This window comes from Meles meles, chromosome 2, assembly GCF_922984935.1.
Source record: "Meles meles chromosome 2, mMelMel3.1 paternal haplotype, whole genome shotgun sequence".
In the NCBI taxonomy this organism is placed as follows: Eukaryota; Metazoa; Chordata; class Mammalia; order Carnivora; family Mustelidae; genus Meles; species Meles meles.
The window spans coordinates 175,693,684-175,717,247 of record NC_060067.1 but is presented as its reverse complement, the minus strand read 5'-3'; the positions used below and the strand labels follow the sequence as shown (position 1 = coordinate 175,717,247).

The window sequence follows — 23,564 nt, the reverse complement described above, 5'->3', positions numbered from 1 at the left end:
CTGTCCAATAGAAATATATTAGGAGCCATATACATATATACATATAATTTCTTATAATTCCACCTTTAAAAAGTCAAAAGAAACAGGTATCATTAATTTTAATATTTTACTTAATCCAATATATTAAAAGTGTTATCTCAACATGTCATCAACATAAATTGAGATATTTTACATTTTTTTCATGCCAAGTCTTTGAAGTCTATGTATTTTATACTTGTAAACATGAACTAGCCATATTTCAATTGCTGCATAGGCACAGGAGACCAGCCTTAATAATAGGAAGTGGAGGCCTAGCGACCAGCCAGTCTTCCTATCTGGGGCCTGATACCTCCGGGGGTCCACTCTCAAACTCCACAGCCTCCAGCTATCTTTCTGAAAAACAAAACAAACAAAAAAAAAACAAAAAACAAAAAACAAAAAAACACCCCAATCGCGTCACTTCCCAGTTTAAGAGATTTCTGATATCTCCTACCTCCCTAGGACAAAGTTTGAACACCTTGGCATGCTTTAAAAGACCCTTCACCATCGGGAAGCAAGCTTGCCGCAGAGCTGAGAGCCCAATGCCAGGCTCCATCCCAGGAGCCTGGGATCTGACCCGAGGGGAAGGCAGAGGCTTTAACCCACTGAGCGACTCAGGTGCCCCCCCCCGCCCCATTTTTCTTTTAAACTGTTCTCCTGTCTCCTCTCCCCTTGCATGATGTCGCTGTCATGACAGAAACTGTTCTCTCACCGACGACGGGCTTTTCCGCTCTTCTGGCATTTTCCGATCCCACTTGGAGAGCTCCTTGAAGACTCATTCATTCGTTCGTTCAAGGAGGCCCTACTGCCAGGCTGCGTGTGGACCCCTGTACCCAACTCAAAGGGCCACAGGGAACCTCGCTGGCCAACTCTGAGCCCCGCCCCCACACCCGTGCCACCACCGAGGTCCAGCCCCTGTCAGCTCCACCTCGGCTCTAGCGTTAGTCCTCCTGACCCAGCTGGGTCGCTTGTTCACGCGTCCTCCCACCCCGTCCCCCAAGCCACCGAACGCCCATTCTTGGTTATTTCTTTACACCGCGAAGCCTCAAAAAACCGACGAGGGGGTGAATGACTAATTACACCGCACTTTCTCATCGGAGGAACTAAAGCACGGAATAAGAAGGGTTGAGGGCACCATCCCGCCCCAAGTCCTCCTGTGGAATCTGGGCCTTCCCCAAGGGCAGGGGCTGCGGGGATCACCGCACAGCCCTGAACACCGCCCCGACCCCGCGAGGCGTTGACCTACACAAGCCCCCGGCCCCCGCCCCCAGCCAGTCGCCGCCAGCGTGCCGGGAGGCACCCGCGAGCGAAAGGGGCGGGCCGAAGCGAGTTGGCGTCCGCACCCGCGCGCGGGAGACGATCGGGAGGGCGCCTCGGACTTGGGCTGTGGAGGAACGCACGTACGGGCTGCCGTGCGGAGACGGGTGCGGCAGCTGCGAGGCGGCAACTACAAATCCCAGGGGGCGCCGAGGCTCAGAGGCGGAAGGGGTGAGCGGGGGGCGGGACAAGGCGAAGCGGGAGGGGCCGGGGCGGCCGTAGGGCCACGCTCCGGCTGCGGGCGCTGTGCGAGAGAGACCATGTCTGGGGGCAGCGGCTGCAGCCAGACCCCAAGTCGGGCCATCCCGGCCACCCGCCGGGTGGTCCTTGGCGACGGCGTGCAGCTGCCGCCCGGGGACTACAGCACCACCCCCGGCGGCACGCTCTTCAGCACCACCCCGGGAGGTAGGCGCGGGCTCCCGGTGCGGGTGGCGCGGACTGACTGGGCAGTGCAAGAGGGTTCGGGAGCCGCCAGTCAGACGGGGCGAGCGGGCTGAGGGGCGCGGTGACTGGAATAAAGGCATCAGGGAGGCAGCGACGGTTACGGAGGTGGCCACCGGGAGCCAGCAGATGGCCGCTTCCCCCACTGCCTGCCCTCTGGATGCGTGCTTCCGAGCTCGGGCTGCAAACTGCTCCATTAGTTTCCTCCTGGGAGAGACAGCCGAGTGCCCCTGCCCAAACAGATAGCTCGCTTCCAGACCGACCACATGCTGAGGTGTGCTGCCCCTTGTGGGTGTGGGGGCGTTCTGAGGCAGCACAGCGTGGGATCAGTGTGGCCTGGGAGTAAGGAGAGGCCTGGCCTGGGGTTTTTAGGGGGTGGGATGGGCGTTCTCTGTTGGGATAAACGACTCTTGCAGAATCCTTTCTCTTTCCTGAGGCACCTCTAGTTTTGCAGTGGGCCAGCACCCTGTGACGGAGGATTTGGGTGAGGGCGCTCGCCTGCCCGGGCCGTGCCTCACCTGCCCCTGTGGCCATATGCGCATGTGGGATCTCCGCAGAGGGACGTGGGGCCGCGGGCAGGGCTGTGCAGAAAAACACGTCCTTCTGTCCAGGGGGGAGGGGGAACCGTGTGACCTCCCTGAAAGTGCATGAGGAAGAGGAAGCTGAGCTGGCACGGGTGGGGGCCAGACTTGGGCTGCCCTCGGGAGCCGGGCATTCCCTCCCAGCCCGGGAGCCCCGGCGCACAGGAGCTGATGAAACCCGCCTGCCCGTTTGCATGATGAAATCCTCGTGGCTCACACTTCCCTACCATGCTCGCGGTGCTCTTACCCCGCTTTGCCCTCACCCCGCTTTGCCCTTCTCCCCTCCCTTCCACCCTCCTCCACTATCCGGCCCACAGGCCAATTACTCGAAAACACCGCACATAGTGGCGCTCCGTTTTGAGGCAGGGGTGCAGGCGAACGCGGGCAGAGAGCGGCAGCCTGGTCCCTTGGCAGCCTCGGGGGCCACATGCTTATTTTCTCAGGCAATGGTCCCACCACCGGCAAGCACTGCCAGATCCGAGGTCTTGAGCCCTCCATTGTATGTATGATCCAAAACATACAACGTTACAACTGTTAAGGATCATAGATGTGCTTGTTTCATCTGGGCCCCAAACTTGAAAACACATGTCCCTGTCCGGCGTCGTCCGGCTTTCTTAGATTAAACAAGAAGCCGTATCCAAGCATAGAGGGGGAAATTCTCTCTCCTCTATTAAAAATGATTAAGGAAAATTTCTCAGTGAGCGTTCTTTCTCCACCCTTGACTTAAATCCTCTTTCCCTGCTATATAGGTCTTTTGTAGTCCATTTGGTGGGCCTCCTCTGTGTCATGCTGTGTCTACCAGGATTTTTCCTGACAGTTTTGGGGTTCCTTCAATTGAGGCTGTGAATCTCTACTTGATCTTTTTAGAGTGGGCACTGAGGCAGGTCTGAAGGCTCAAGTGCTCTTTCTTGCACCCTTTGTTGCTGTATAGGGACAGGTCAGATTGAAAGCCATGGCCAGGGTTACTGTTTATAGGGAAATCTGATCCATTTCTCACCAGGGACTGGGAAATGGGTTTTTGGGTTTGGCCGGGTGGGGGGGTGGGGGTGGGTGGAGGGGTGGTGTTTGTTTGTTTTTAGTTTTTTAGTTTTTTTTTTTTTTATAAACCAGAACAAATCTCCCTGCCTTTGAAAGTCTTTAGTTGAGAGAGAGAGACAGGGGCACCTGGATCAGAATGTAACTTTGTGTCTGAGACCAACTGGGAGAAAGCTAGCCGTTCCAGGAGCCTAAAGCCAGATTTCTTGTCTGGAGTGTTCAGCGGGACAGGCACAGCTCACAGTCCATAACCTGAAAAAGCACACCTAGCTTCTGCTAACGTGAGCGAGTCTGGTTTGCCTCAGTTAGCCAAGACTTAGAGTCTTCCTCCAAAGCCCAACTTCACCCTATGTCTTTGCCAAGGCAAAGAAGCTTAACCTAAGAAAAGGTCATTTCTGGCACCCTTTTGCTCCGGTCTAGAGTGCTGCTTCTCATTCCTCAATGTATGTATAGATTACCCAGGGACCTCACTTAAATGCAGACTCCGATTCTTTTTTTTTTTTTAACATTTTATTTATTAATTTGACAGAGATCACAAGTAGGCAGAGCAGCAGGCAGAGAGAGAGAGAGGGAAGCAGGCTCCCCGGTGAGCAGAGAGCCCGATGGGGGGGGGGGGTGCCTCTGGGATCATAACCTGAGCTGAAGGCAGAAGCTTAACCCACTGGCACTCTGCAGATTCTGATTCTATAGCTTCTGGATTTGGGCCTGAGATTCCACATTTCTAACCAGCTCCTAGTGATTGACCTCAGTACCATGCTGAGCACTCAAAAATTAGTGGAATGTGACTTCTCTCACCTTTTGACACCCCTGGGGTCTGGCAAAAAGTGATGCTTCTCACCAGGTAAACTCCTCTTGAGGCTGAGTTTGGCATCAGCCTTCAAACCAGGATCTAGAGAGAGTCTGTGCAGGTGCCCACACTAGCTTATTTGCAGGTGTCAGGAGTTCTCACAGTATCCACAGGTCACTCTTGCTGGGAATGGCACTGCAGTGTTCCCCCCAGGGGAACAGGACCAGCAGCTGATTTGAGCCATCTGCATTCCTAAGACGCCAGTTTACTTTCCATGGTCATTAACCTTTCACAAGCTAAATCACTGATCTGGTTAGAAGTCTGGAGAACTTCGAGAAATATGTTAAAAGGAGTGTTGTGTATGAATATTTGAGCCAATGGAGTCTTTAAAATGACCAGTGACACCACAGACCAGCAGAATCTTTGAATGGGTCAGAAACCTTCCACCCCTCTCCCATCAACCTCCATGTTCCCCATTCCATGTTGGATGCTTGACCCCCAAGCCTCCAGGATTGCTTGGCTGGTAATCATACCCAAACCCCATACCTGGATAAGGTTAATCAGAAGTAGGCAGGTAAGGCTACAGGTGTTAATGACACCCTTGGTTTAGATAAACAAAGTCTGTGCCCAGGAAGCTTACCCTGGAGCAGCTTCCAAGTCTTTGGCTATGGGACAGACAGTGCTGGGAAGAGGAGGAGGTGGGCTGGGCACTGAAGCTAGAGCACGAGCAGCGTCCCAAGGCCTCAGTCACACAGGGGAAGATTGTGTCTCCTCATTGCCCAGAGTCTCATCATTAAGGACAGGTTAAAAGAACCTGGACATTAAGACAGTGAGGGAAATGTAATGGGTTCTCTTCTCACACTGTTCTGAGCTTCCTTTTAAAGCATTTAGAACATTCCTCATTGTCCCTCATTAAAGGCTTTGATGGGGGGCCCTGGCGTAGAGCACCCCAAACTCTCCCTGAAGCTCCCCAGCCTCCCTGGTTGTAAGGCATTCACCATATCCAAAACTGGAAGACAGTCTGACCTCAAGGGCTTGGCTTGCTATTTAGGAAGATGGAGACACGCCTGAAACAGAATTGGAAGCATCAAAGTTGTAGCCGTAGAACGAGGAGATTAGGCAGACACCCCCCCCTACCCTCCATAACCAGTAGAACTTGTATGATTCTCACGTGAGAATTGTCTGTTCCAAGTCGTCAGCCTGCTAGGCCTTACATGCTAATAATGCACACATCGCTGTGAGATTTAATTGCCTTCTGAGGCTTACATTTTGTTGTTGTTGTCTTCCAATATCCTCAGAGGATGGCAGGGCCTGATTTGAAAGAGGAGTTTGATTTTTAACTTATGTGTGTTTTTCTGAAAGAGCAAAAAAGTCCTTCATTACCAAATGAAGGACAGGCAGGGTGGTACCATGTTTGTCTGCGGGTAAAAAGCAGGAGGCATTTTCTCATGTGGGTCTTTATTTGATATCCTTGCAGGAGAGGAATGACGATGAGACAGCAGTGTGGAAAAGATTATTGCTTCCCAGGGGGAAGGTTTTTAGCAAAGAATGTTCATTTGTACACCTAGATTTTACATGTTCAGACAAACAAACAGAAAACCTGTCACTTTCAGGTCTCAGAGCCACGCCCATGCTCTTCTTCCATTATGATTCATGACAAATTAATCACGTGTATTTGTTTACATGTTTGTTCCCTGGAGTAGAAGGGAAGTTCTTTCCCAGCAGTGTTACTCATCTTCCTATCGTAGCTTTTGAGTGCTGAGTCAGGTGTTTAGAAAGTGAAGGGTTGGGGCATCTGGGTGGCTCAGTTGTTAAGCGTCTACCTTCAGCTCAGGTCAGTATCCCAGGGTCCTGGGATCAAGCGCCACATTGGGCTTCTTGCTCAGTGGGGTGTCTCCTTCTCCCTCCTTCTGCCTGCCACTCCACCTGCTTGTGTGTTCTCTCTCTCTCTCTCTGTCAAATAAATAAAATCTTAAAAAACAAACAAACAAACAAACAAACAAAAAACAGAGTTGAGAAGACTCCTAGAATGACAGTATTCTCAGGGCAACCTGACTCCTTTGCCATCAGGCATGGATCTGAGCTGGTTTAATGATAACATTCAAATTTTTCTTTTTTTTTTTTTAGATTTTATTTTTTTATTTATTTGACAGAGAGAGAGAGAGAGATCACAAGTAGTCAGAGAGGCAGGCAGAGAGAGGGAGAGAAACAGGCTCCCTGCCGAGCAGAGAGCCCGATGTGGGGCTCGATCCCAGGACCCTGAGATCATGACCTGAGTTGAAGGCAGAGGCTTAACGCACTGAGCCACCCAGGCGCCCCTCAAATTTTTCTTTTCTGCCTGTTCAGCTGCGGGGTGCATGTAATTGTTTACCTTGGAATGTCCCAGGGACAGAACTACTTTCCCTGAACTTTCTCACTAACCCTAGTATTATAGATAACAGTATTACTAATACTACTGTTTCAGTTATTGAGCAGAAAGAAGTGACCCTTATACGGAACATGTCACTAGTGGGGCCAAGGCCTTAGACACTGGGATAGATGCTCCTTGTTAACTTGTTTGCACCCAACATCTCGGATTAGGCAGGCGTAAGTCACATCTGCCCATGACATTTGGATGATCAGGGACATGGGCAGCACAAGGTGTCTTGAAATCCAATGTCCATGTCCCTGAAATTCTACTGAGAGCTCAGATACTAGACCTGGAGTGTCAAAAAACTTAGTATAACTTCAGCAACAATGATTTGTTATTTCTCTCCATTCTTTAGGCTGGTTGGGCATTCTTTTTTTTTTTTTTTTTTTTTAATGTTTATTCGACAGAGAGAGATCACAAGTAGGCAGAGAGGCAGGCAGAGAGAGAGGAAAGCAGGCTGCTCGCTGAGCAGAGAGCCCGATGCGGGGCTTGATCCCAGAACCCTGGGATCATGACCTGAGCTGAAGACAGAGGCTTTAACCCATTGAGCCACCCAGGCGCCCCTGGTTGGGCATTCTTTTTAATCTTTTTTTTTTTTTTTTTTTTTTTTTTTTATTTGACAGAGAGAGAGATCACAAGTAGATAGAGAGGCAGGCAGAGAGAGAGAGGGAAGCAGGCTCCCTGCTGAGCAGAGAGTGGTTGGGCATTCTTTAATAAGATTCCTGAGGTCACTCATCTGGCTACATAGAGTTGGCAGCTAGATTGTCCTGAGCTTGAAGGTCCAAGATGGCCTTAATCACATGTCTGGGGCATTGCTAGGGACACCTGGAAGGCTGAGAGCTCTCTGTTGTCTTGGGCCCATGCATTTAAGAGTCTAACCTTACATGAGTTTTCAAGGCCCCTTGAGACCTAGGCCCACATATGCAGTATTCTATCTGTCAAAGCAAGCCACAGGGCTAGCCCCGATTCCAAGAAGGGGGAGATGACTGCCTTGGAATGAGAGAAGCCTCCTGTAGGGAAGGGATGGGAAGAGTTACAGGGCCACATGTTCAGGTGGTCTTCCACAAAGGCCAAGCCTCAAAGTGTGGTCCTTTGAGGGAACTTAACTGCCCATCTTGCTGTGTGGCCAAGCAGACCCAAGGCCAGGTATAGAAACAGACCAGAATCACAAGCCTGTAAATTGACTGTTGGGTTAAGAACTGAGGACACCTTCCTGAAAATGCTGTGCCCTGTTTTTAAGGCCCGACGTTCAGCTCCACAAAGCAAACGATACAGGTGGTCATGATACCAGGTCCCTGGGAACTACCTGCCATTTGTGTCATGCTCCCCTTGCTACCTGCTCTCTAGCCTGCCTCTTCTTTCCTCCTCAAGCAGCCAGGCTTTTGGAACACCCTTCAGGGGAGCCCACGCTTGCCCTGCCCAGCTGCCCCTGCCCAGCACCCCCATTTGAACTTCCTTGATTTCCTGGAGTGCTGGCAGGAGGATGGAGTCAGGTTCTGAGCCCAGCGGTCTGAAAATGTGTAGGAGTGAGCATGCCAGGAGGTACAGGTTGGTCCAGAACTCCCTTTGTCTTCCACATACCAGATCTGCCTTAAAGAGAGTATGTGTATACATTGATTTATCTTCTGCCCTTTGGAATACAAAGGGGGAAAGCAGGCCTATATTAATTTGCTAGGGCTGCCATAACAAAATACCACAGACTGGGTGGCTTAAACAACAGAAATGTATTTTCTCACACTTCTGGAGGCTGGAAGTCCAAGATCAAAGTACTATCAAGGCTGGTTTCTCTTGAGGCCCTTCCCATTGGCTTGCAGACAGCTGTCCTCCTGCTGCCTCATTTTTTAAAAAAGATTTTATTTATTTATTAGAGAGAGAGAGCATGAAAGGAGAGAAGGTCAGAGGGAGAAGCAGACTCCCCACAGAGCTGGGAGCCCGATGTGGGACTCCATCCTGGGACTCCAGGATCATGACCTGAGCCAAAGACAGTGGCTTAACCAGCTGAGCCACACAGGCGCCCCTCCTGCTGCCTCTTTATTGGTATCTGCGGTATCTCCCTCCCCCCCCTTTTTTTTTAAGATTTTATGTATTTATTTATTTGGGAGAGATATTTATTTGGGAGAGAGAACGTGAGCATGGGTGCATAGACTCCCCACTGAGCACTGAACTGGGGCGGGGGAGCGGGGAAGCTTAATCCCACAACCTTGAGATCATGACCTGAGCCGACACTAAGAGTTGGATGCCTAACAGAGCCACCTAGCCACCCCCTCCACACACTTAGAGCATCTGTGTATTGGATCAGGGCCCCACCCTAACAGCCTTGTTTGAACTTAATGACCTCTTTAAAGACCTTATCTCCAAAGACACTTTGATGGAGGTACTGGAGCTTGGGACTGAAGCCAACGAGTTTGGATACCGTGTGGAGGCAGTTCACATAGAAAACGGCCCCTCCCTTTTCCAGCCACAGCTTTTGTTGCTGTGGAACGGAGGCATTTCAGATGGGCACTCCCTTTTGGTAATGAATTCCAGGGGTAGCTTTCCCTGTTCTGCACTGGTGCATTTTGAAGCGTTTGGGGGCAGGTGAGGGAAGGGGAAGGAGCTTGGCCAGCCCTTAGAGTAATTACTCCAGCTGTTTTGTTCTGCATGTTTCTGCAAAAGCTCGGTCCCTGCTGCTTTATTTTCAAATGAAGTGGACTATTCCCTCACACATCAGGGCATCAAAGGCGAGAGGGGCCTTTGTCACTCACCGATTGCCCTCATTTGGTATTTAAGGAGCTTCATAACATTTTTGGCCCCTGAGAAACATCCAGATCTTGGTTGCCTTTGCAGAGCTGATAGGGCCAGAAGGGAAGAAAAATCTTGGACCAAGCAAGCTCTGGTTCTCTACCCAAGATTTTTCTCCTTGACAAGGTGGCTCAGCTTGCTAAACAGACTGCCTGGTGTGTGGTGGGCGAGGAGGGAGACCCCTAGTAGACCCTTTGAGTTTGCCTCCACGATGACACAGAGCTGCTGGTGAGAGCTGAATGTAAAAGGATCCGGAGTATTTAGTTCACAGGCTGCTGGCTTGCATCTGATCATAGGCATCTGAGCCTCCCTGGAGCGTGTTTGAAACAGTCTCCCTTTCCCTGGAATGGGAACAGCAGTTCTAGGAATTCTGTGCTTGTACTCTTGCTAGGCCTCATGTCACCCGCTCAGGAGAAGAATGTTTCCACCAGGGGAGGCGCAGGGGGAAAGCAAGGGACAAGCTGGGTTCAATTTACAGAAGTCATGGCCAGCCCCCTTTTGAACCCAAGTGTGGGTACTGTGGGAAGGTGGAGAAGAGATCAGGGCAGGCCTCTCTCAGGGAACGTCCTGTTCTGGCCAAATCCTGAGAAGAATAGGTAAAAGTCAGAAGATCTCTGAGGCGTGGCAGCCTGGGTCTGCTTGGCTAGTTTTAAACAGGTTGGATTGGAGGCAGTACAGCCTAGGTCTGCTCCTGGGGACAGCCTTTCTGAGCCTCAGTTTCCTGTCTGTGAGTTGAGGATACTGTATCTCCCTTGTGGAGAGTGGGGAAATGGGAGCACTGAGACCTGGCATAACAGGCTATGAGCACAGGGTCTGGCCCACGGTGATTTCGTCTTCACAGTACTCCTGGGAGGTGAGTTAGTACCCTGCTCTTAGAGCTGAGGAATTTGACTGCCCTTCAGGGTTGAGGGGCTGGTACTCCACACCCAGGTTTGAGCCCAGAACTTGGGCCTCCCAGCACTGTGCTGTTTGCACCGCCACATTGACCACCTGCCAACAATAAGATTCCCAAAATAAACGGTAGTGTGTCAGAGCTGGAACAGACCCTAAAGATTACCTATAAGGCCTGGCACATGGTTGGGGCTTTAAAAATCGTTTGAATGAGCCTGGTACACTGCCCTTATTTATAGGTAAGGAAAACAGACCCTAAGAGGATGTCTGCTTTTTTTTTTTTTTTTTAAGATTTTATTTATTTGAGAACAGAGAGAGAGAGCACAAGCGGGGAGGGCCAGAGGAAGAGGGTCGAGCAGGGAGCCTGACTCGAGGCTCGATCCCAGGCCCCAGAATCATGACTGGAGCTGAATGCAGACACTTAACCAACTGAGCCACCCAGGCGCCCCGGACCGTCTGCATTCTTTGTACATTCAAGCAAACTGTCGTCACCACAAGCATGCCTCGAGAAAAAATACCATTCTTGTATTTGGTGCACATCTGAAATTTTTAAAATCCTGAATGATGCTGGTTTACCAAACATGCCAAAGCTCGTGTCGATTCTTGAAGCACGTTTCTGTGGACTAAAAAAGAGATGGAGGGTGCCCTTACCCACCCTCCTCCACCCCGTCTCTTTTCAGGGTTGCTTACTGCCCATCTGATTTGTCCTAGCTCTAACCATATAATTGGTCCCTAAAAATCTGTCACCTGAAGACATGCTAGTTGTAAAAGCTAGGCTTTGTTCGTAAAGGTCTTACCTTGTGTCAGCCACTGTTCTAATCCACACCATAACGCTATGAAGTTGGGAGTTAAAGTCTAGCACGCAGCAGCCCAGGGAGGTGCTAGAGGGGAGGCTCTGCACTCCACTTACCCGGTCCAGCAGAGAGCCCCAAGGCTTTCTAGGGAGAGCAGGGAGAGTCTACCTAGCTCCAGCCAGGGCCATTTTAACTTGACTTACTGGAAAAGGAGATTCTTACCCTATCTCCGTATTTATTTGTTTGCTTAATGCCGTATGTATTAGTTTTGTATTAGAAAACAAAATCTGCTCAGTGTAAAAGAGGTTCACTTTGCCTGGATTATCTCACTCCCCCAGAGATCACCAGACACAAAATATGTGCAGTTCTGTGACTCTGTTTCACACAATATGTCATGGACAATGTATGCTTTTTCCAAATAGTAACTGTACAGCACTGAATTGTAGGTCTGATCCATAATTTAACCTGTCATTTAATATAAAAAGTTAAAGTTTTACATACATATATGTGTTTGTATAAATATTATTCTGTCTTTTGTATGGGCTTGATTTTTTCCCATAAAAAAAGTCTGTCAAAGTTAGACGTAAGTTGTTTATGTACATTAAATACTTAAATCTCGTTTGCTAAAAGGCTCCTAAGAAAGCAGTAACTTCTTGCCTCTCAACCTCCCCTCACTCTTTAGAAGCAACCAACGTTTTCCAGCTCTTTCTTTGGGGATTTTCACCCATATTTCTAACTTTTTCTGGACTTAACTATTGATAGAGGAGGACTTATTATCATTTATACACCCTCCTCTTTCCATTACCCAATATAACTATACCATGATTTTAAAAAAATATGCATTATTTTTATTACTATGACCCTTGACAAGCCAAGGTAGTTAATTATTGTACAGGTTTTTTAAAAAAGATTTTATTTATTTGAGAGAGAGGGAGAGAGAGAGCACATACAAGCTGGGGAGAGGGGCAGAGGGAGAGGGAGAAGCAGGTTTCCCACTAAGCAAGGAGCCTGACCAGGGGCTCAATCCCAGGACCTTGAACTGAAATCATGACCTGACCCAAAACTAAGAGTCGGACACTAAACCGACTGAGCTACCCAGGCACCCCACTGTACAACTTAAAAAAAAAAAAAGTTAATAATTGCTTCATTGTAAAATGTGGTTAGTTTTGGGTTTCGGCTCTTGGTTTCGGCTCAAGTCATGATCTCATGGGTCCTGAGACTGAGCCAGCCTCAGGCTCTGCACTCAGCAGGGAGTCTGCTTAAAGATTCTTTCCCTCTGCCCCTGCCCCCACTCGAGTGAATGTGTGTGTATGTGTGTCTGTGTGTGTGCTCTCCCTCTCTCCCTCTTCCCTTCTCTTTAAAATAAGTAAATCTTTTAAATGTAGTTAGTTTTAGGGTGTCTGACTGGCTCAGTCCATAGACCATGCAACTCTTGATCTCGGTTGTGAGTTTGAGCCCCACATTGATATAGAGATTACTTTTAAAAATGTGCTTAGTTTTCATTCAAGTAAGTTTTCCACACCCTCTAGCACCTCTAAAATACTCAACAAAATACAGTTTTACGCACAAAATCCGACTTCTGGATTTATCAGTCCATTCTTTTTCGTCTGTCAGGAACTGACGGGGTTTGGCGGCTCTGGACCTGCTATGTAGCCACTGATATGAGATCCCCTAAAGCCCTTACTCTTGGTCTAATTTTGGTAGAATATTCCTCCTGTAGTATTCTGAAAATGTCTCTGTTCTACTTTTACTTGATTGGTGTTTGGCTGGGCATCAAGCCAGGCCAAAATGGATTCCCTCTTAGGACTGTGAAAGCATTGACCCACCATCTTCAGGCTTCCAGCATTGCCATTGAAAACATCTGTGCCATTCTTATTCCTAATCCTTGTGTGCACCTGTTGTATTTTTCCCTTTCTGGAAGATTTTAGGATCTTTTTACCCAAACGATTGTGAAATTTCCCAATGAATTTTAAGTTGGTACTTTTAATTCATTACACAAGATACTCAAAGGGCATTTCAAAGACTGATCTTTTTCAATTCAGGAAATTTTTCTTTTTCTTTTTTTTTTTTTTTTAACTTTTTCAGTAAATTCCTTATAGCAGTTTCTCTTTTCTCTCTTTCTTCACTTTCTGTTATCTGATACTAGATTTCTAATTTGTTCTTTCTTTGTCTGTTACCTTTTTTGCGCTTTCTGTTCTTTAAAGTCTTCAAAAAGCTTAAAAAACAGTGAAGTCTCTTTGCTGTTTCCCTCTTGGTTTGTTTGGGTCTCTCCATTGATGTAAGCTTTTCTCAGAAATGCATGGAGGCATCTGGCTGGTTATATTTAGGAGTGAGCACTGCAGAGCTGACTGGAGGCTCTTTGCAAGATGTGGAGGCAGGTGGGTAGGCTCAATCTGGGGGCTAGCTGCTGTTTTTCATCCGGAACCCCCTTCCCAAAATCAACATCGGTCGGTCTTTATCTTTGCTCTGTATTCTGAAGCAGGACATGGCTAGGCTTTTGAGGCTCACCATTCAGGAAGTCAACTTGAACTTAATTTCCCTGTCTTCCCTCCCTCCTGGAGTGAGGGGCATAGGGGCTCTCTGCCTGTTGTTAGCCCCATTCACATTTTCCATGATGCCTCTAATTCCTGAAACTTCCTGGGGTTCTGCAGAACCCCACTTCCTATTGCAATGTCCACCCCCACCTCCCCACATTTAGATGCCCCCCCTCATCCTCTCTGTTAGAACTGTTCCTCCATTCGCTTTCTGTATTCACAGATTGTGATTTGGAGTCCCAGTTTGAGCCCCCCTTGCTTCCAACTTGAGTAAGTGCTTGTGTTTCTTGTTTTATTTCTTGGTGTTTGCATGATTTTTGAGACAAGCAGCAGGGGAAAAAATGTCTTGGCTTTGCCATCTTGAAGCCACCTAGAGCCTCGAAGCTCTTCATGCTCTTGTTTGTAGAAGCCTAACGGAGTTGGGTCATTTTCCCTAATATAGAAAGAGAAAGTAGGCCCTCAGCTGTAGAGTACTTTGTGGAAACCACCAGGTGTGATACCCACACACCCCAGAGGCCCACACCTGACCAACAGCCTCCAGCTGTTGCCGCTTAGCGTCTTGCAGGGACCTTGGCATTCCCCCCGCCCCCCGCCCTGCCGCGGTTTCCATTTCCTGCTCCTGTATGCAGGCCAAGTCCCCATCTCAGGAGACTGCATTTCAGCCAAGGGTGCCTATTTTTGACAATATGAGAATGTGTGTTTTGTTGTTTGTCTCATCTGTGGGAGACGGAGGGAGTTTCCAGAAGATCCCTGGTCGCTGAAGCTGTGTGGTAGTACATCCCACAAAGGGATGGAAGAAGAAAAGGTTGAAAAGCTCAAGCTGCTTCCATGGGAAACATTTCCACTACCTTGATCTCCATCTCATATTCCTCACTGACCCCAGATGAGTGGGAGGGGTTTAGAGTCCCCTGCAAGGCTTGGCGCCTTTGACAGCTGACTTTTGAACATCACCATCCCACCCTCCTTACAGGCTCCCTCTGATGGCGGGTGTCCTGGGTGCCCCCTCTGCTGGCATTTAGTTCCTGGGTTTTATTAGCTCAAATGAGGATTCTTATTTTTAAACAGCTGCCCAAGGTGTAGGACAATAGGCATGGAGGCTCTTTTTCTCTTCTAAGTGTAATCAATGATTTAAAAATCACCTGGTGCACTTCCCAGTATATACCCCCCAAAAATTGAAAGCAGGGTCTTTGCAGAGCTATTTGCACATGTGTGTTCACAGCAGTAGTATTCACAATAGCCAAAAGATGGAAGGAACCTAGATGTCTGTGGATAAACAAAATGTGGTATATCCATGCACTGGAGTATTACTCAGCCTTAAAAAGTAAAGAAATTCCGGGGCACCTGGGTGGCTCAATGGGTTAAAGCCTCTGCCTTTGGCTCGGGTCATGATCTCAGGGTCCTGGGATCGAGCCTGCTTCCTCCTCTCTCTCTCTCTCTGCCTGCCTCTCTGCCTACTTATGATCTCTATATGTCAAATAAATAAATAAAATCTTTAAAAAAAATTGAAGAAATTCTGACACCTGGTCCACATGTCGACATTATGCCAAGTGAAATAAACCAGTCACAGAAAGACAGATACTGTATGATTCCACTTGTATGAAGTACCTAGAGCAGTCTGATTCGTAGAGACTGAAAATAGAATGGTGGTTTCCAAGGGTTAGGGGGAAAGGAGATAGGAGTTGCTATTTCCTGGGTATAGAGTTTTAGTTTTACAAGACGAAAGCGTTTTGGGATTGGTTGCACAACACTGTGAATGTAGTGCACTGTACACTTAGGAATGGCTATGATGGCAAATCTTATGTTATTTGTATTTTACCACAATGTAAAAAAAAAATCTCTGGAGGCTCACGACTTTAAAGAGCTTCTCCAGAAGCTACTGACCCCCAGTTTTTGGGGTTTGGGGTTTTAAAATTTTTTTTAAGAGAGGAAAAGAGGTGGGGGAGGGGCAGAAGGAGAGTGAGAGAGAGCCCAGTGTGGCGCTTGAGCTTACAGCCCTGAGATCATGACCTGAACTGAAATCAAGAATTGGATGCTTAGGGGTGCCTGGATAGCTCCATTAGTCGAGCATCTGACTCTTGGTGTTGGCTCAGGTCATGATCTCGGGTCAAGAGAACAAGTCCTAAGTCAGGTTCTGGATTCTTTCCCTCTGCCCCTCCCTCACAGGCACCTGTGTGCCTGTTCGCAAACGCTCTCTCAAATGAATAAATAAATAACATCTTTTTTAAAAAGTCAGACTTTGAACCAACTGAGCCACCCAGGTGCCCCCCGCCCCAGTTCTTTTTGAAGACTATTGAATCTCCAACTCTTAGGTGCTACTCTGATGGGGTCAGTTCCCTATTCTTTGGTGAACAAAGCAACAAAAAAGTGAAGCTGGAGGGAGGCAAGGACAAGGGAGATTCTTGCTGAGTCTTGAGGATTAAGAAACAGAAGAGTGGTCCATCTCTGAAGCCAGGGCATTTACCCTCAAGGAGAAGCCACTGTCCTCCATTTGTAGCCCTCTGGGCTCACAGGCACTCAGGCCTTCATTTTACCAATGAAGAAACTGAGGCCTAAAGGGGGAGGAGCAGAGCCTCCAATGCAGGCTGGGTGTTGTGTGCTTTGCTTTACACCCTCCCACTAAGAAATGTGAGCTATGAACTGTGGCCCACGCAGTGATGATAATAGGGCTTCACCATTACTGCCCCTCAGGCAAGGAGAGGGAGACAGGGTCACTGCCTAGGTCGGGCTGCAGTCAGACGGGGACAGGCAGGTAGGCCAAGTGCAGCTTTTGGTATCTTACAATTTCTCTGCTGCTCACATTCCAGCCCTTGGTAAAAGGACCCCAACCTCATGCATTCAGACTCAAGAGCTCAAGGCTGCAAATAGGTTCCTCTCCTGGGGCTGCTCCTGGAGAGCCCGGTGCTCTCCATTGAGACGTGGATCCCCACTGTTGGAATGTCACTTATTGTCGCCCTTAAGTGGGGAAAATCCTTTGGGTTTATTGACGAGGACATTCCTGAAGTCTTTAAATCATTGCTTCTAAACTCCGGCACCCATATTCTGTCTGCAGTTTGTACTATACCTTGTCTTCTTTTTGTATATATCTTTAATATTCGTCTTTATATCATTTACCTTTTTGACTTAGTTTTTGTTATTTTATTATATATATTATTTATAACATACATGCTATTATCATATCCAATGATATCCTATCCTATATTAAAAGGAAACTTGATATCATGACTATATATGGAAAACCAGATTCACTTACCATAAATAGAAGGTAACTATAAAAAGAAATATAATGACACCAAGACAGTTTCAAATTCTAGCTGGATTCCACTGCCTGCTGAAGGCTTTGAGCCCAAGGCCTGCTCTTTGTTGAAAAGGGAGAATCAGGAGTGTGAGGGAGGCATTGAAGAGACATTACTAGTGCCATCCTGGTGCTTAGAGGTCATCCTGAGTAAACAGGGACTGAACATGAATCATTTCTCACTAGTCACTGTTCTTTGATGAAATCAGCTGGGGCACAAGAATCCTGGGTCCTGGACTATAGAAAATGTTCCTTTTTAAAGTATCAGGCAACCGTCCTCACAGGGTGGGTCCTGGGTGTGGTTTAAGGGTAGTGAATAACTCCATGAGACGTGGTCCCCACCCAAGGGTGATGCTCCGGAAAGGAGAGTGAAGAGGGAGTGGACAGAACACAGACCAGGTTCAAGCCCCGATTTCAGTGACACATCAGAGCAGATATTACAGGGAAGACAGGCTTAGCAGGAGGGCTTTTGGTGAGAAGACCCCATGGGTCACTCCTGTCCACAAAGCCCAGGTGGGAGAGTTCTCATTTTTACTAGTGTGGGGGAATCACTCAACTTTCTCTTTGCTCATCTGTAAAATGAAGTTACAGATTCTGGATATCCCATGCAGGTACTAGAAGTACTGAATTGAAAAACGAATTAAAATGTACCTTCTTGGGGAGCCTGGGTGGCTTAGTCAGTCAAACATCTGCCTTTGGCTTGGGTCATGATCCCTAGGTCCTGGCTGGGATCAAGCCCCCCATCATCGGGCTCCCTGCTCAGTGGGGAGTCTGCTTCTCCCTCTCCCTCTGGACCTCCTCCTGTGTGTGCTCTCTGTCAAATAAATAAAAAACATGTATCTTCTGTAGTATTGGCTGTGATTGTCCTGAGTAATAACACTGAGCACTGATGAGGTAAGGGAGCTGATGGGCTTTAAGGAGAGAGCCCAGGGGAGAAGGTGCAGTGTGGTGGGCTGCCAGGCCTCTTCTGGCAGTTGGCCGTTCTGAGGCAACAGAGGACGGCTGCAGCGGGACACCTGAATCTGCCTTGCTCCTCCCTTTCTGTGTGTGTGTGTGTGTGTGCTTTTTTTTTTTTTTTAAAGTAAACTCTACCCCCAAGGTGGGCCTCAAACTCACAACCCTAAGATCAAGAGTCATGCTCTACTGACTGAGCCCGCCAGGCACCCCAGCCTCACTCCTCCTTGACCTGGCTTTTACAGAAAAACCTGCCACCTCTGCTAGAGCCATGCCTCAAAGAAGTGGAAAATAAGCAGGCAGGAGGTTGGAGATGGCTTTTTCAATATCCCTGCCCTGCTGCAGGTACCAGGATCATCTACGACCGGAAGTTCTTGATGGAGTGTCGGAACTCACCTGTGACCAAAACACCTCCGCGGGACTTGCCCACCATTCCCGGGGTCACCAGCCCCGCCAGTGAGGAGCCCCCCACAGAGCCCAGCCAGAACCACCTGCGCAACAGCCCAGAAGATAAGCCAGCCGGCGGTGAGTGACAGGGCTCGGCCAGGCTCTTCCTCAGGAAAGGAACGTATGTGGCCAGTGGAGTCCCTTCAGAGAAGACATTTCAGGGAAGGGAATGATGGTCACTTTCCCACCTTCTGTGGAGCAGCTCAGAGACCAGGCAGGGAGTGTCGGGAGGGTGGGTAGATGTTTCAGTGGCACCAACCTTCCCCATGGAAGGGGTCCAAGAACTCCAGGAGAGGTGATTTGGTCCCATCAGGTAATCTAATTCATGGGGAGCTTGTTTGAAATGATGCTGGGGAAAGGAGAGTGAAGAGGGAGTGGCTAGAACACAGACCAGGTGCAAGCCCTGATTTCGATGACACATCAGAGCAGGTGTCACAGGGGAGACAATTCAAACAACTGACATCAGCATGACCCTTGGTATAATTGTCCCGAAGCATTTCCTTGTGTCTGCCACACTTGGGACACACCCATGGTGTGCATATGCAGGACATGACTTATCAAAGATAGAGTAAACTTGCCTTCTGGGAGACTATAGGCTCAGGAAGGCATCCGGGGTGCCTCCTGTCAGGGTAATGATCACTAGTGGATTTTTTTTTTTTTAAGATTTTATTTATTTATTTGGCAGAGATCACAAGTAGGCAGAGAGGCAGGCAGAGAGAGAGGAGGAAGCAGACTCCCCTGCTGAGCAGAGAGCCCGATGTGGGGCTCGATCCCAGAACCCTGGGATCATGACCTGAGCCGAAGGCAGAGGCCCCAACCCACTGAGCCACCCAGGTGCCCCTCACTAGTGGATTCTTGATGAAAACCAATCAAAACAATGCAACCGGTTGTTTCTGCGGGTTTGACATGGGGCGGCTAGGTCCTTCCTGATATCTCACCCCACCTTCCCCCACCCTGATTAGGGTGACCACCCCAGTGGAGGTGTGTGTGAATGCACTCTGTGTGGCATCGTGACTCTCTCACCAGAGTGGCTCAGCTCTCCTGCTGTGGGAGGATGAAGTGTAAGCACTTGCAGACAACCTGAGTCAGGTTGGAACCCGGAAGGCAGTGGACCAAGGCCAGACAGGGAGCAACTGGGACCTCAGGCTGGGCTGGCCCTGCTGACAGCAGCAGAGTCCATCTACCTAGGCCTGCAGGATGTGATTCATAATTACCCTGGGGACCCCACAGTCCATGCCCGACAGCCCTTGCTTTGCCTTGCCTTGTAGACTTGGAGAGCGCTGGGAAGGAGGGAGGGAGGGAGGTGAACCTGGGCACACACAGAGCAGTGTGAAGGATAGCTCCAGGCAGTGTGGTCACTGCCTTTCGTTAAAGGATGCAGAGAAGGATGGATAGATTCATGTGGTCAGCTCCATAGTACTTCCCCTTCCACCCACCCCCTTTTGCCTCAAAAGTTGAGGATGGAGATAATCACACCTGACATTGTGGAACCATCACTACCTGCTGGATGTGGCAAGTCCCTCCCAGTTTCTGGAGCTTTGCTCACCTACAGCAAATGCAGGGTTGGCCCAGAGGTGCCCCAGGCTGACCAACCCTGAACCACAATAATGGCTTAAGAGTTCCGTTGTGCTGGTGAGGGATGGACATAATTTTTCGTTTTGCTTAATGGGATATTAGCCAAAGCTTCTAGCCTTGGACCATATATTTGAATAAATATAACCAGAAGAAGTGGCCAGTTTCCTTCTGGGGGCCAGGGCGGCATCTCGGTACATAGAACCTCAAAGCAGCCTTACCTGAGAGATCATGAATGAAGCAGCTCCATTTAAGAAAACAACCTCCTGCAGCGTGAGTTGCTTGGAGATCTTTGTGGAAAGAGTTAGGGTGAGGGCAGTGAGTAGTTGAATTACCAAAATAACCCCTTTACTGCAGAGTCAGGCTAGTCCATGGGTATTTGGACATATGCCTCGTGGGTTGTGTTACAATCTTCAAAACCACATTTGGGACACATGCTCGAAAAAGGTTTTTGTTTAAGGAATATTCTTCTGTGAGGTTATATTTATATCAAAGTCAAGTAACTATTCATTCTTATTAAGAGCAATAAAAACTGTACAAAAATCAGGACTGTCCCTTCTCCTGTGGGGAGACCCAGGCTCTACTCTTCCTTTAGGATTGGGGAAGAGAGTACAGCTGGACCTTCAGGCCTATTTCCAGGAATTCCTACTGGAGTCCTGCCCTCCCTCCATTCTCCTTCGCCCCCACTCTCTTAGGAACAACAAAATGAAAAATAACGCCTCTCCCTGGCCTCTAAAATATGAGCCCTACCATTCACCCGTTGCTTACTTGGCTGTCTGCCCCTTTTCTCCCCAGGTGAAGAGTCACAGTTTGAAATGGACATTTAAAGGACCAGCCATTGAATTGAGCAATGCCTCTGGGCCCCCCTGGCCCTTCTCGGGAGAAAAGTCACACCATCCAGGCCTTTTGCAAGTCATAATCCTGGGCAGGCATTGAGTATGGGGTCGGCCATCCCGGCCCTCTGCTTCCTCATTCAGGGCACCTGCTCCCCCTTCCTCTTCGAGAACACCAGCGGATACCTCCATGTGCCTCCCTTCAAGGCGGGAGCTGCCACCCTAAGGGGAGTGACTCTCGTGGGCACAGCCTGCAGCCCAGGGCCAGGATTGGATGTGGAGGAGCCCTTCTGAGTGATTATCCAGCTCTTCCAGCCCCAGCCTCTGGGGGCGCACCCACCCCTTCCTTAGGTTGGTGTCCCCTCCTTCCCCAAGAGAGGAAATAAAAGCCACCTTCGCCCTAGGGCCAAGAGTTGGCCCCTGTCTGAGCTCTTTGCAACTCCATCTGGATAACTAACACCAACTACTGTTTGTACTTCTAAGTACTTTCCTATATGTTATCTCGCTTGATTCTCACACTGAACCTAGGAGGTAAGTAGACGAAGTGTTACCCTCATTGTATAGTTCAGGAGACCGGCTCAGAGAAGTAAAACGCCCACCAGTAAATGACAGATGGGACTAGCTTTGAGCTGCGTGCTGCTCTCCAGCTCCTGTTCAGTGGTAGGTAAAATTTTTCTCTGGGCTTTGTCCCCTAAGCCTGTCAAGTCTTGCTGTCACCTTTGTTCTGTGGCCCATTCCCTGCAAGAGTCCAGAGGAAGAGCCTGAGCCTTGCATGATATAGCGTGTCTTTGACCCACGCCCCCCCTTCTGTTTGTCCAATGATCCCTTTGTCTGCGCCGTCTGGGGGACACAAACATGAGATAAGCGCTCTGCCTTGAGGATTTCACTGAAGCGTAGGATTTGCCCAAAAGGAAAGGGAGTATAAAAGAATCGTATTAGGATTGGCCAGAGAATGGCCCGTGCAAGTAGAGGCTTCATGGAAGCAATGCTGCAGTTGGGATCCTGAGGAGGGGTGGGCGGAGGAGAGCCGAGGGTCCACTATGGTCCAGGTCCAGTGGTCTTGGGGAACCAGGGTGTACAAGGACAAGACGTCAACTTGCCCACTTTAGCCAGAGCCAGCAATTTGTGTGGTTGGGGTGGCTTTTACAAATGGCCAGAAAAGAGCCAGATTTCTAAGGGCCTTGAATGCTGGGCAGAGGGCTTGCTGAAAAACAGCAGGTGTTTCTCATTACAGGGTATGCTGGGGGTGGATGGCCTTTGGCCAGGAGGTGATGGCTGACCTGGACCTTACAGTTCTGGACTCCTAGCACTTGTCAGCCTGCCATTTGGGGAGTAGCAGGGCTTAGTGGTCACGGTCTTCATCTGGTCTTTCCTACAGCTGAGTTGGAGTCCCCACCCCTCACAAAGACTGAAGGCAGCTGGAATCCATGTGCCTGGTGAGGGCATGCGGAAAGGCCCAGCTCTGGCTGCCTGCTGGCTTCAGGCCAGCAGCATACCCTTTTCCTATAGATACAAAGGGACATAGTGGAGAGGCCTCCGCCAGAGCAAAGACAGCAACTGAAACTCCACCTAGAATTGGGATAAAGACCAGCCAGCCCTCCCTGTCCCTCAGATTTCCAGTAAAAGCATCCAACCCGAGGTCTTGCTCACAAGTCTACATGATACAACCATTCCCCTTGGTCCTATATCCTCTAGTCCAAGAGAGGGTAAAAATAGGCTTCTCTGACAATAAGAAAATCACTTAGAAGTTGTATGCCTTTCCCATTGAACACAAGTATCCTCCAGAAAACCCAGGTGTTTTTCTTTTTCCAAAGCTTTATTTTGGAGCAAGCAAAGTGGTGGCAGGGGGCAAAGGGAGGGAGAATTCTCAAGCAGACTCCCTCCTAAGCAAAGAGCCTGATGGGAAGGGGTTGGGGGGCGATTCCAGGACCCTGAGATCATGACCTGAGCTGAAATTCAGAGCCTGCTGCTTCACCGACTGAGACATCCAGCCACCTCTCTTGAGCATCATTTTAGCTGGGTACTATGAAGTGGCAAAGACCTATGACAGAAGGCTCCCCGTGGTCCAGTTTACCATCCCAGTGTACTGCGTCTTAAAGCTTTTCTAGGGACGCCCTATGAAACCATTCGAGTTTGGCTTGGGAACCCAGGGACAACTCAGGACAGCCGCCACATGCTGTGAGCCAAGGAATACAAAGACGAGGTATTACCACCTGGTCTGGAGATGCAAGGTACCATGGGTAGCAGGACACCTAGAAAGGTCGTAAAGCAATACTTCCGTGGTTGTCCAGTGTGTGGCAGTTGTGCAGATGCCATAGGATAAGGGAATCTGAGAAACCTTCAGACAGGAGGAGGGACTTTATAGGACCCTATGTAGGATAGGACTTGAATTTAGGAAGGGCCTTCCTGGGTCAGGAATGGCCAAAGGACTGGGGCCAAGAGCAGTTTAGCTGGAGGAATGTCAAAGCTGGTGAGTTTTCTGCACGTGGATGAAGAGGCTGCAATGGAGTGGAGTCTGCCATACTCTCTCCTGGGAAAGGAGGCTTGATGGCACTTGATGGAAGGAGGAGAGACGTGTCCTGGAGGTTTCCGGTCCAGGCGGCCCAGAAGAAAGGTCAGAAGGGAATGCCGGGTTAGCAGCTGGCACCAAAGTAAACAGGAAGAAGGCCAAAACCAGAACCTTGGGGAATGTTCCCAGGGAGCACAAGTGCAGAAGGGACCTGAACCGCCAATCATTTTCCAACTTCCTTGCTGCTGTTGGTACAGCTGTGGGCATCCCTCCGACTCCCAGGAAGCCAGACAAGGTCTTCTTTCCAGTATCCCTTCATGAGACATTCACCATGGAAATGACTCAAGGAAGGGCCCAAGGACACAGCC

At 49.1% G+C, this 23,564-nt stretch overlaps 1 protein-coding gene across 1 annotated transcript; it reads left to right on the top strand.

Annotated features, from left to right (window-relative positions):
• Positions 1-1,524: 1,524 nt before the first annotated feature.
• EIF4EBP1 (eukaryotic translation initiation factor 4E binding protein 1) lies at positions 1,525-21,099 on the top strand. Its single transcript, XM_045991539.1, has 3 exons — positions 1,525-1,740; positions 18,181-18,360; positions 20,650-21,099. The coding sequence occupies exons 1-3, from the start codon at positions 1,596-1,598 to the stop codon at positions 20,679-20,681; spliced, it is 357 nt and encodes a 118-aa protein (XP_045847495.1). The 5' UTR covers positions 1,525-1,595; the 3' UTR covers positions 20,682-21,099.
• Positions 21,100-23,564: the final 2,465 nt, after the last annotated feature.